Raw genomic sequence first — 12628 nt, forward strand, 5'->3', positions numbered from 1 at the left:
CACCTGGGCTTCCATGGCACGTGTGTCAGTAGTCTAAAACACGATGACAACTATGGACTATGTGAATATTATTGCCGATCAAGTATACCCCTTCATGCTTGATGTCTTCCCCGACGCCTGGTAGTAATCTAAAACACCATGACAACTGTGGACTATGTGAATATTATTGCCGATCAAGTATACACCTTCATGCTTGATGTCTTCCCCGACGCGATGGCGTCTTCCAGTAGGATAAGCGTGCGTGACACAAGGACAGAATCATCCTAAAGTGGTTTGAAGAACATGTCACTGAATTCACATTGATGTCCCTCTCTCCCTGTAGGATGCATACAGCTTTCGCCGCATTCCATATATCGCCTTCGGTTCCTGTCTTTCACTGTTTCCACTTAAGCCTCTCTTTGTTTTCATGGCCTCCTTTACCAATATAATCGGGCAGCCTGCTGCCTTAACTTCTCTTTCTTCTCCGAGGATGCTGCATCTAGGTCTTTTTTTGTCATCTGTCTTCTGTCATTCGCATTATATGTCCATGCAAGGCGAACTGCCTCTCTTCTGTTAGATGAATGATGCTTTCTTGAATTCGAGTCATTATTCTATTCGGTGTATTTCTTACGTGGACTCGCTGAGATATTCTGAGATAGTCCACTTGAACAAATCTCAATTTGTTTCTATTTTTTTCAGCTCGTTCCCAGCACTCGTATCCATAAGTTGTTATAGTCTCTGGAATACTTTTACAGTGCATTTTCTTTATTTTCCAACTGATCTTGGAAGACCATAACACAATTTAACTTCTGGGTTGCTCTTTTCCAACTCGCTGCTGCATTTTCCAATTACTTGTTCCGTCTGCCGTTAGAATTCTATCCAAATATTTAACGTTTTTACCTGCCTTGATGGGCTGGTCATCTACTATTATGCTTCCCATTTTTTCACTACTGTATATGTATATAGTCTCTTGAAAATTTATTTTCAGTGCCCACTGATCATGTTCATCTAATAGTTTTGTTAGCATGAAGCGGACATCCTCTGTACTAGCCACCTGATCATTTGCGAGGACCAAGATGCACAGACAGGTAGATCATTTGAGATTAGATTCAAAGAATACATGACAGCACTGAAAAAACAAACAAAAAATACCACATATCAGCCATAGCCATCCACCTGAACGAAATAAAACAACACAAGTCTCAGCATCCTACATATCCAACAGAAAGGCAAAAAACTAGACATCCTTAAAACACTCCAAATACACAACCACCAAATAAAACGACCTGAGTCCATCTTAAACGATAACAGTTACAACATTTACAGTACAATAGTGTCATCTCTGTTTTTAGCGCCAGTCTACGTTATTAAATTTGCTATGCACTCACTCATTCACACACACACACACACACACACACACACACACACACACACATACAACTTCGCTCCTCCCTTTCATATTTACCATAAACAATTAGTTACGTTATCATTACATTTGCCATATAAACAACAGAACGGTCTTATTCACAAATGTAACAACACACCAACAATTTGCGCCCTGATATATCTATGTGCGTATTATTTTAAAGCATAATTAATATATTACTCCAATATCTACTAAGCTGTAACATGTAACAGATATAATTTTAACAGTGCAAAGTTGGAAAAAACATTTACTCTCTTACAGTACTTCCATACTCTCTCTCTCTCTCTCTCTTCCCCCCCCCCCTCTCTCTCTCTCTCTCTCTCTCTCTCTCTCTCTCTCTCTGTGTGTGTGTGTGTGTGTGTGTGTGTGTGTGTGTGTGTCCCTTCATATTTACCACGAACTACTTTAGTTAATTTCATATTTTCGAAATGAACAATTGACTTGCTTAACTTACAAAACTTAATAGATCCACACCAATAAAACCAACAGTTTACCCCATATCAGCGATATATTATATATATTTGTTTATATTAATAATAGTATACCTAGCTACAAATCTTTAATTTGGTGTCAGTGTCTTCAACATTTAGATAGCAGATGTAAGTTTGAGAAACTCGCAGCTCTAGCACATCCAAAAATTTGCTCTCCTTTTCGTACTGCTTTCATCCTCCATCTCTAAATCCCAGCCAAAATTGTTATTTATATATAATTTTGCTATTTTTTGCAACATAATTATTGCACTTAATGTTTTCAACGTGTCATCTGATACAGAAACGAGTACGATATTTAAGCTATATAAACTTGACACAAAAGGATTTTATACCACCTGAAATATTTACCCTAACATTTCTGTTCATCAACTCAACGAAAGATCTACGCAATGACTTACGACTTTCTCTGAAACAATGGTGTTGTTTTGCTATATGTTCTTTGCACTATGAAATAGTGTTTCTGCTTTTGCTACTATATGTTACTCGCACATAGTAGTTTCCAGACACCATCTTTGTTTACAAAGTGCTACAGTTTATATGCCATGTATTGCGACAGAGACCACTGTGCCTGTGACGACAGGAGGTACTCTACTTCAGTTGTTTCGTTTTTACATTCGCATGTAGTTTTTAATCAGACACCTCCACAGAGGCATATTCTGAAACAGTGTTTTATTTCTCCACTAGGCAGTGTCATAAGTTTTCCCAAAGTCGTCCCACAGTACATACAAGCCGTATTAATAAATATAAATGCACCTGATGATGGAGGTTTAAACCTAGGAAACGTGTGCGCATATAACTAACCAGTGACTGATAAGAGTAACTTATTGTTTCACTCGAAGGCATTGAGCCTTTGTTATCTGTACACCCATCCTAATGTGCTGCGAATACATAGAGAGAAAGGTCCTTTATCATTTAGCTACAATATAGCAGGTCAGCAGCTGGAAGCAGTTAATTCCATAAATTATCTGGGAGTAGGCATTAGGAGTGATTTAAAATGGAATGACCATATAAAATTAATCGTCTGTAAAGCAGATGCCAGACTGATATTCACGGGAAGAATCCTAAGGAAATACAATCCAAAAACAAAGGAAGTAGGTCACAGTACACTTGTTCGCCCACTGCTTGAATACTGCTCACCGGTGTGGGATCCGTAGCAGACAGGGTTGATCGAAGAGATAGAGAAGATCCAACGGAGAGCAGTGCGCTTCATTACAGGATCATTTAGCAATCGCGAAAGCGTTATGGAGATGATAGATAAACTCCAGTGGAAGACTCTGCAGGAGAGACGCTCAGTAGCTCGGTACGGGCTTTTGTTGAAGTTTCGAGAACATACCTTCACTGAGGAGTCAAGCAGTATATTGCTCCCTCCTACGTATATCTCGCGAAGAGACCATGAGGATAAAATCAGAGAGATAAGAGCCCACACAGAGGCATACCGACACTCTTTCTTTCCACGAACAATACGAGACTGGAATAGAAGGGAAACGATAGAGGTACTCAAGGTACTTTCCGCCACACACCGTGAGGTAGCTTGCAGAGTATGGATGTAGATGTAGATTTAGATCCTTGTGCATTTCCTGTTCCACGAGTTTAAGTCTTTCTGAATATACCTTAATGTCCTGGTCATGAAATTCGCCTGGTCTCTAACCGATGGAACATCTCTGGGACGCTATTGGGTGCCAGCTTCGCGCTCACAAACCACCGTCTCCTAATTTACGGGAACTGCGTGACTTGCGCGAAGACATCTGGTGGAATATACACCAGGAAAACTACTGAGGATCTTAACTGATGCCAAACATAATGGCTAATGAACTGAGTTTCAGCACTGTGCTAAGCAGGTGGCCATGACGTTTTGGATTATCACTGTAGAGCTGTGAAATTTATTCAGTGGCGAAAACCTATGTTACTGCAGGACACAAGTGTGCCAAAAGTATCCCGGAGAAATCCATGCAAGCAGTATGTGTGTGTGTGGTTGTGGGGGTAGGGGGGGGGGGCGTTTGCGCGCGCTTTTAGATTGTGTGCAGTACTCACCAGGAGTAGGCGGGCTTGTGCGCCAGCGGCAGGTCCTCCACTGGGCGAGGCCCGTCCAGGTCTCGCTCGTACAGCTTGGCGAAGCTGCAGTCTGGCTCCGCCTTCATACGGCTGCAACAACGTGGTAAGGGTAGTCAGCAACAGCAGTGTTCTCTCTCAAGAAAAACGGGGGAGGCCGAAGGTCTCTAACAGCGCTTCTGTTAGTACCAGACACACAAGCCACTCAAGGTTGCAACGAGTTCGCTACCAGTACCAAAAATAAAAAGTACCTCTGTCGTCGTTGCACCAGCTGCACTCATCTCTCTAGTCGACATGCGATGTGACGTTATTATTAGTGGAATATCTGATTTAATATCATAGCGATCGACTAGACAGAAGGAAAATATATCTCCACAAACGCAAATGTGTCCTGCTTTTATATCCGAGCTAAGAAACTCGTGCAGTTTATGATAAAAGAATAATAATAACAGAAACGAAACAGGATTGTAGCCTACCCCCGAGGTAGTTCAATATGCGCGTTGAGCAAGCAGTAAAAGAAATCGAGGAAAAATTTGGACAGGGAATTAAGAGTCAGAGAGAATAAATAAAACCTCTGAGCTTTGCCGAAAACATCGTAATTCTGACTGAGACGGATAATTACATGAAAGATCAGTGAAAAGGAATGGATTATATCTTCAATTTAGGTTATAAGATAAATAACAAAAGTAAAACAACAGTGATGGAATGTAGTCAAATTAAATCAGGCAGTTATGGAGGACTTGAATTAGGATATCAGACATTAAATGTAGTAAATGAATTTAATTACTTGATCAGCAAAATAACATTATGGTCGAAGTTAGAGGATGTAAAATGCGCACTGGCAATGGCACGAAAAAAATTTCTGAAGAATGATAATTTGCAATAATCTAAGATAAATTTAAGTTTTAGGAAGGCTATTCTGAAGATACTTATCCACAGTGCTATACCGAAGTGAAACATGGACGATTAAAAGTTCAGACTAAGACCTGACTGTAGTAAGCACGGCCAAATGGATGTAGCTTGCAGTGGCTATGCAGAAATAACGAGAAGCCCAAATGATAGATTAGAGAAAGTGGAGAGCTGCATCAAGCAAGTCTGAAGACAACAACAACAACAAAAACAGAGAAAAAGTAAAGCTATTACAATTTTAAAGTATAAAGAAATTACCTGTGTAAGTCCCAGGTCAGCCCGTTATCAAGTAATAATTGTTTAATATAGATTTGACTTCTATTAAAGTTTCAGGCGATTGAAGAATCACTTACAGTAAAAAGATCATCGTCCTACAAAAACGAAAGCATCATCAGATCCGATCCAAATATTTACTTCGCTTGTGCAGTTTAGGCTTGATCCCGTTTAATTTTTTATACAGTCCTGCTCTCTTCTTCATCGCTTCACCTTCCTCAAAAAGCTGTGGGGAACACTATACTAAGTCCAGCATTATAATTTCACAGATCGTTCTCACCAGATAACATAATTTCCACCTTACTCAGTCTGCAGTAGCTTTTAATTTTTACGAATATCTGCTGACTTATTTGACAGATGTCGTCCGCCTACGAAATTTTGGAACTGTACTGCCTATTCTAAGACTGTAGACGAGCTCAGTATAACCTGCAAAACATGTTGCGACCTAGGTCAGTAAACTCCATTTACGTTAAGCACAGATCTTCACAACAGTATGTATAATTTTATAACATATTTTTGAAGTGTGTGATTAGGCTGAAAACGATTTGCCAAGATGAAACGATTTGCCCAGATGCGTTCACTTGCGTTTTAGGCGAGACTAATTAAGATTTTCTATACAAATATCAGTTATATTGGCAAAAGCAGTTAGTTAGGAAAGCAACTTACATGTATCATTCTCTAATGAATGTAAGTGGTTTCTGTTGTGGAGGAGTTGGATGCAGTCGCTCTCCCAAATGAGAATTCAGTCATCTCAGTTACTCCGAAGTAAAATAATCAGGATGGTATATGAACCAATTGAATGGAATGTGACGCAATTATGAGGCTGGGGTAAAAAGTACAAACTTTTGAAGTTGGGGTAAAAAGTACACACTTTTGCTGATAGTTTAATAAGGTGCTGGAGTCTGACAGTGTATTAGGAAGAAGTGCAATGAATTGTATATAGATCATTTCTCAGAGCACATATACCTACTCTACTATATAAAGACAAGTCGTTGTTTAGCGGCGTTACCAAAAATGGCGCAAAGTTCTTGACCGATTTGCATGCTCTATTAAACATTCGGATGAACGTAGGCTGTATATTTTTAATATATGTAACATACAAAGGGGAAACATTGTTGGTAAAAATAATTTAAACTTTTTGCACAATTTACTCCAAATTTTTACACAATACACTAATAAACATTCAGACGGACATAAGCCATATACTTTTTAAATGACAAAGTACAGATTTTCCTTTAAAACTGACTAGAACTAAAATACAGTGCTGTGCTATAAAAATGTGCGGTTCCGTTTTACTTGTCGCAGTTTTAAACCACTAGACAAATTATTTCTCCCATATATATTCTTTCTCCATATACAGGGTGTAATGGGAGTAAGTGCAGACATTTCTACTGGTGACTGAGTTAGCTATAGATACTAGTATATTTTCTGGTTGGTTAGTACTTCTACATATGTCTGGCACAAGCAAGCCATTAATGCTTATTTTCGTCGGGGTAGTGTGGACGCGTGGACGCAAAACGGTTTAGTCTATACTGACAGGTGTATTCCACTTACAGGTGCAGTTACAATTGTGCAGAAGATACCAGGTAGTAGAGCTTGTCACATGTTTGTGGGAAGACCGAAGGATGCAGATAAGAAACAACTAACACACTGAGGCGTGTACACATTAAGGTACCACATATAAAAATATGTGCACTTATACCTGTTACACCTTGTATATAATTTTAAAGCAAAATTGTACACACAACACTGTGTCCTTTGTTTTCTTTCTCGCCATCGTCTTTACAGAAAAGGGGAAAGTTTTGTTTACAGCTTATCGGGTTATGATTAAAATACTACTACGAATTCTGAATTGTCCAAAATTTTACAATCCTCCACATATGCAGATTACATCTATGCGAAATACTTCTTCTTTTCCTTTAGTGTTCAACCCTGAGGTTGGTTTGCAGCAGAGCGCCATTCCTCTCTCCTGCCTGCTCTCCTCTTCATTTCCACGTATGTGTTCCATCCAACCTCATTCATGATCTGTTGCATGTATGATATCCGTTGTAGCTCCCGCCGATTCCTTCCCTCACTAGCTCTACGAAATACTGTCATTGAAAATCCGCCAGTTGGACAGGTGTCTCCTTTACCCTGTATATCAATGATCCCAACCGATATAACCATTCATTTCAAGCGACTTCGATTCCCAGTCAAGTTTTCGTTTGCAACAACAATAAACAAGGCTCAAGGTCAGAGGAAGGGCAGAAGAGGAGAGCAGAGAGAGAGAGAGAGAGAGGGGGGGGGGGGGGGTGCGGAGATGGACAAGGAAGGGGAGGAAGGAATTTCGGATGTATTTCCAGTTGCAGTTAGCATTTTTGAAGCATTGTCAGGCTGGCTAGTAAGGTATGGTCTAAAGCGCGTAACAATTAAAAATTTCAAAAAGAATTGAAGTCGGTGCAACGAGAGAGTTCTGATAGTGATAAAATGAAGGCTACGTATTAGTGCTCTGCAACAAATAATGACTTTTTTACATTCCTGTAATACTTTTTGTGTACGGCGTATTCTGCAAAATGTATCACTGACACAAATATCTAATTTGGCACAGATAGTCACTAGAGAAGGTTTAAGAATCTGCGAAGAAAAAACAAATTTATCGCTAGCATGAAAAATGCACCAAAATTTTTACAGTCATTGGTCAAACAGAAAAGGTCAAAGAGTTCAGATATCTAGAAGGGATAATTTGAGAACATGGGTTAGAAAAACGAGCCTTGAATTAAAGGTTTCACAAAATGAAAAGGCATATGGGATGGCAAAAAAAAGCAAATAAAATAATGTAATGTCCAGACATGCTAAAATTGTTAATTCCCACACTGTAAGGAAACCAGAACGCCGTCTATGGAAGTGAGTCTGCAGCACTGAATTACAATTTAAACAAGATAAAGAATCATGAGCAAATTTTTGGTCCAATATGAAGGGTACAAGCCTGGAAGTGATTAAGAAGCAATGATGATATATACAAAAACATAGAACTAACAGCAGAAACAAGAAGTAAAAGAAGAATGATGTTCTTGTTGAACATTTATACAGGATGAATGACAATAGGTTACAATCTTTCAAGTATCGCTGGGAAAACAAATTAGCATGAAGCTGAATCCCAGAAGATCAAAAGATTTAGAAATAAACAAAATAAATTGAGAAGAATTAGCAAAAAGAACAATTCAATTTTCAGCCCTGGCTGTTATAATATCACTGTTGCTTACACCAAGATAAGCTGATTTTGGCTGTTAGCCATATGCAAGAGTTAAAGAGTTGAAATGAGCTGACGGTGGTGTAAATACAGAGGTTACACAAAAATATTCTAGACAAGGCTGCAGTTTTTGCTGTTCTGTCTGACCGTACAAGAAGCAGGCGTGGCCAGAAAAGAGTTCTGTGTGATTGTAAGTGCATTATGTAGGAGCTAAGAGAATTCGAACGTGAGCAAATTATTTGTGCTCGTATCGTAGTTGTTATCGAAATCATGGTAGGCGAAGTGTTTGATTATTCAAGAGATATCGATCGAAGATTTATACCGCATACAGGGAGAGCGATAAAACCTCATCCGCTAAACCACAGAGCTGACGAAAGAAAGAGTGATCGTGACGGATGGTCATTGAAGAGGACAGTGACGAAAAACAATAGGGCGAAAGTTGCAAAAGTCACTGCAAATCTGAAAGTCACACTCGCGAATCATGTCGGTACCAAAGTGGCACGAAGGGAGCTGCATAGGCAGGGAATTGCAATGCGAGCTGGACTCGAAAACCACATAGAGTGAAACAGATTCCCGTAACGGGAAAACGGGCTGCAGAAGCCACAAAACATGGACTATGGAGCAATGGAAGAAATACATTTTGTCCATTGAGTCTTGTTTCACATTGTTTCGAACTTCTTGCCGAGTTTGTCTCACAAGAGTGAAACGTGGAGGGGTTTAGGTGACAGTTTCATGTGACACTTTTGACTGAACCAGTCCGCCCCGTAGTACAATGTTAGTTCCCTTACGGTGATGCTGTATTCCAAGACGGCAGGGCCCCTGTTCACACAACTCGCATCGTTCAGTACTTGTTTCGTAACACGATGACACATAGTCGCATCTTCCCTAGGCACCACAGCCAGCAGATATCAGTGTTAATGAGCCTTTGTGACCTACTTTGGGCAGGAGGGCACGTGATCGCTGTCCACCTCCACCAACTATATGTGAACACGCCACTATTTTGCTGGAAGAATGGTAGAAGATTCCCTAGAAAACCATACATCACCTTATTTACCCTTTCAGAGGCGACTGGAAGCTAGCTTGAACGCTAACGGCTTTGCTGCACGGCATTAGGAATGGTAGTGTGTTGTTTCTTTTGTTTCCATATGTTTCTCCATCCGCTGTAACAGTGATGTTATAACAACTGGGAAGGAAAATGGGATTGTTATTCAGTAAATTAGTGGCTGTGACATCAGAAATGAAAAACATATTAAAACGAGTAGGAATTGAAAGTGCTAAGTGGTCCTTGGTTGTCCAAAACGAAAGACAAAAAGGATTTTAAAAAAATATGAATGACGTTCGCTAGTTGGCTGCCAGGAACGCAACTGTTGTCAAGGTGCAGACGCTGCGTACCCGTGGCAGCGCCCGATGTCCGGAGAGGTGGAGCTGACGCCGGAGGTGGAGGGCAGGTCGGCGTCGCTGCCTGGGGACACGGCGGCCACGCCCACGCCCACCCCCATCGCGGCCGACGTCTTGGGCGGCTTGCGGCGGCGCGGCTGGTACTGCGGACACAGTCATTCATTCACCTCCTGTTGCTCACTGTACAACTACGCAATAGTAATTGCGGCTAGCTAAAACTGAGTCTGACACTAGCTAGTTTCCTTGACATTTGCAGATTTACACTCGTGTGAAAAACTTAAGGACGAAAGTAACTTTTGCATGGTGTCTCACTGCCAAGCAACACAGCTCAATGAAACTTGGACTATGCAAATAGATAACAGCTACAGAACAATGTACATTACTGGCCATTAAAACTGCTGCACCAAGAAGAAATGCAGATGATAAATGGGTATTCACTGGACAAATATATTATACTAGACCTGACATGTGATTACATTTTCAGGCAACTCGGGTGCATAAATGCTGAGAAATCAGTACCCAGAACAACCACCTCTGGCCGTAATAACGGCCTTGATACACCTGGGCAATGAGTTAAATAAGCTTGGATGGCGTGTACAGGTACACCTGCCCATGCAGCTTCAACACGATACCACAGTTCATCAAGAGTAGTGACTGGCGTATTGTGACGAGCAAGTTGCTCAGCCACCATTGACCAGACGTTTTCAATTGGTGTGAGATATGGAGAATGTGCTGGCCAGGGCAGCAGTCGAACATTTTCTGTATCCATAAAGGCCAGTACAGGACCTGCAACATGCGGTGTTGCATTATCCTGCGGAAATGTAGGGTTTCGCAGGGATCGAATGACGAGCAGAGCCACGGGTCGTAATACATCTGAAATGTAACGTCCACTGTTCAAAGTGCCGCCAATGTGAACAAGAGGAGACCGAGACGTGTCACCAACGGCACCACATACCATCATGCCGAGTATGGCGATGACGAATACACGCTTCCAATGTGCGTTCACCCCGATGTCGCTAAACACGGATGCGACCATCATGATGCTGTAAACAGAACCTGGATTCATCTGAAAAAATGACGTTTTGCCATTCGTGCACCCAGGTTCGTCGTCGAGTACACCATCGCAGGCGCTCCTGTCTGTGATGCAGCGTCAAAGGTAACCGCAGCCATGATCTCCGAGTTGATAGTCAATGCTGCTGCGAACGTCTTCAAACTGTTCGTGCAGATCGTTGTTGTCTTGCAAACGTCCCCATCTGTTTTCTCAGGGATCGAGACGTGGCTGCACGATCCGTTACAGCCATGCGGATAAGATGCCTGTCATCTCGACTGCTAGTGATACCAAGCCGTTGGGATCCAGCACGGCGTTCCGTATTACCCTTCTGAACCCACCGATTCCATATTCTGCTAACAATCATTGGATCTCGACCAACGCGAGCAGCAATATTGCTATACGAAAAACCGCAATCGCGATATGCTACAATCCGACCTTTATCAAAGTCCGAAACGTGATGGTATGCATTTCTCCTCCTTACACGAGGCATCACAACAACGTTTCACCAGGCAACACCGGTCAACTGCTGTTTGTGTATGAGAAATCGGTTGGAAACTTTCCTCATGTCAGCACGTTGTAGGTGTCGCCACCGGTGCCAGCCGGTGTGAATGCTCTGAAAAACTAATCATTTGCTGGTCACAGCATCTACTTCCTTTCGGTTAAATTTCGCGTCTCTAGCGCATCATCTTCGTGGTGCAGCAATTTTAATGGCCATTAGTGTAGTAGGTAACTGAGAGAAAGGTGCAGATGACACGAACAGAAATGACACTTCTATTGAGTGGCAATAATTACACTGAAGTCATCGCAATTCATACTAGTGCCGTGAACATTACAAAGGGCGAGACGTGGTTGTTTACCGTTGTGTGTAATCACGACGGACGGCAATGCATGCTCTTCAACGGGTTGCCACGCTGGCCTCTGGGTTGGTAAGGAGTTCCTGTGGTAGATTGTTCTATTCCTCCATCAGCGCAGATGTCAACTGCCGGGTAGTCGCTGGTGCATATAGACTTACTTCAGTACGTCTCCCCAATGAATACTACACATACTTGATGGGATTTAAGTCGATGGAAAGGGCAGATCAGTCCATTAGCCGAATATCCTCCCGTTCCAAGAGCTCCTTTACCTGCTCTATTCGCTGCAGTTGTGTATTGTCGCCCATAACAACAGCCACGTGCTAGGAAGACTCGCGCCCTGAGGGTTCCGTACAAACTTGAGTATACAGACAGTTCGTCCACTCCAGGAATCCACACTCCGTCGGAGGTTCGAGTCCTCCCTCAGGCATGGGTGTGTTGTCCGTGGCGTAAGTTAGTTTAAGTTAGATTAAGTGTGTAAGCCTAGGGTCCGATGACCTCAGCAGTCTGGTCCCATACGAACTTACCACAAATTTCCAATTTCCAGGAATCCAGCATATTGAAGATTTTCCCCTGTTATCGACATTGATATTGCTAATATGTCGATTCCAGGAATTCCAAGACTTTGAGAATGTTGTAATTTCAGTTTTAAAACAAATATTTTTTCTTGTTATAACATTACAAATTAAATATTTTCGTGTTTTTTTCCTTTACTTGTACTGTGAAGCCTTGCTTCTTGCCAAATTTCATGATTATAAGTCAACGGGGAATACGCTGAAGGTTTTGATGAGTGCGTTTCCGAGGATCAAAATATGTGACATAAATGGGCGTATCTTTTGGCTGCGTTAACTTAGGAGCTTAAAACTGTTAGACAGGACAGCTAAGGGACTATAGACCTGATCAGTGACATTAATGAGTACTTGAAACGTCTATTCGTTCCTGGGGAAAAGGGTTCTTACATCTACATCTACA

General features: G+C 41.5%; 1 protein-coding gene across 1 annotated transcript in view; it reads right to left on the bottom strand.

The window, feature by feature from the left end:
* LOC126354305 (transcription factor SOX-10-like) overlaps nucleotides 1-12628 on the bottom strand; it is a 205354-nt gene that overhangs the window by 21959 nt on the left and 170767 nt on the right. The window contains exons 5-6 of the mRNA XM_050003860.1: nucleotides 9749-9897; nucleotides 3928-4038 (exon numbers count right to left, since the gene is read on the bottom strand). Coding sequence (XP_049859817.1) covers nucleotides 3928-4038; nucleotides 9749-9897 — 260 coding nt within the window. The remainder of the gene's footprint in view (nucleotides 1-3927; nucleotides 4039-9748; nucleotides 9898-12628) is intronic.

This window comes from Schistocerca gregaria, chromosome 3 (genome assembly GCF_023897955.1).
Source record: "Schistocerca gregaria isolate iqSchGreg1 chromosome 3, iqSchGreg1.2, whole genome shotgun sequence".
NCBI classification, from domain to species: domain Eukaryota; kingdom Metazoa; phylum Arthropoda; class Insecta; order Orthoptera; family Acrididae; genus Schistocerca; species Schistocerca gregaria.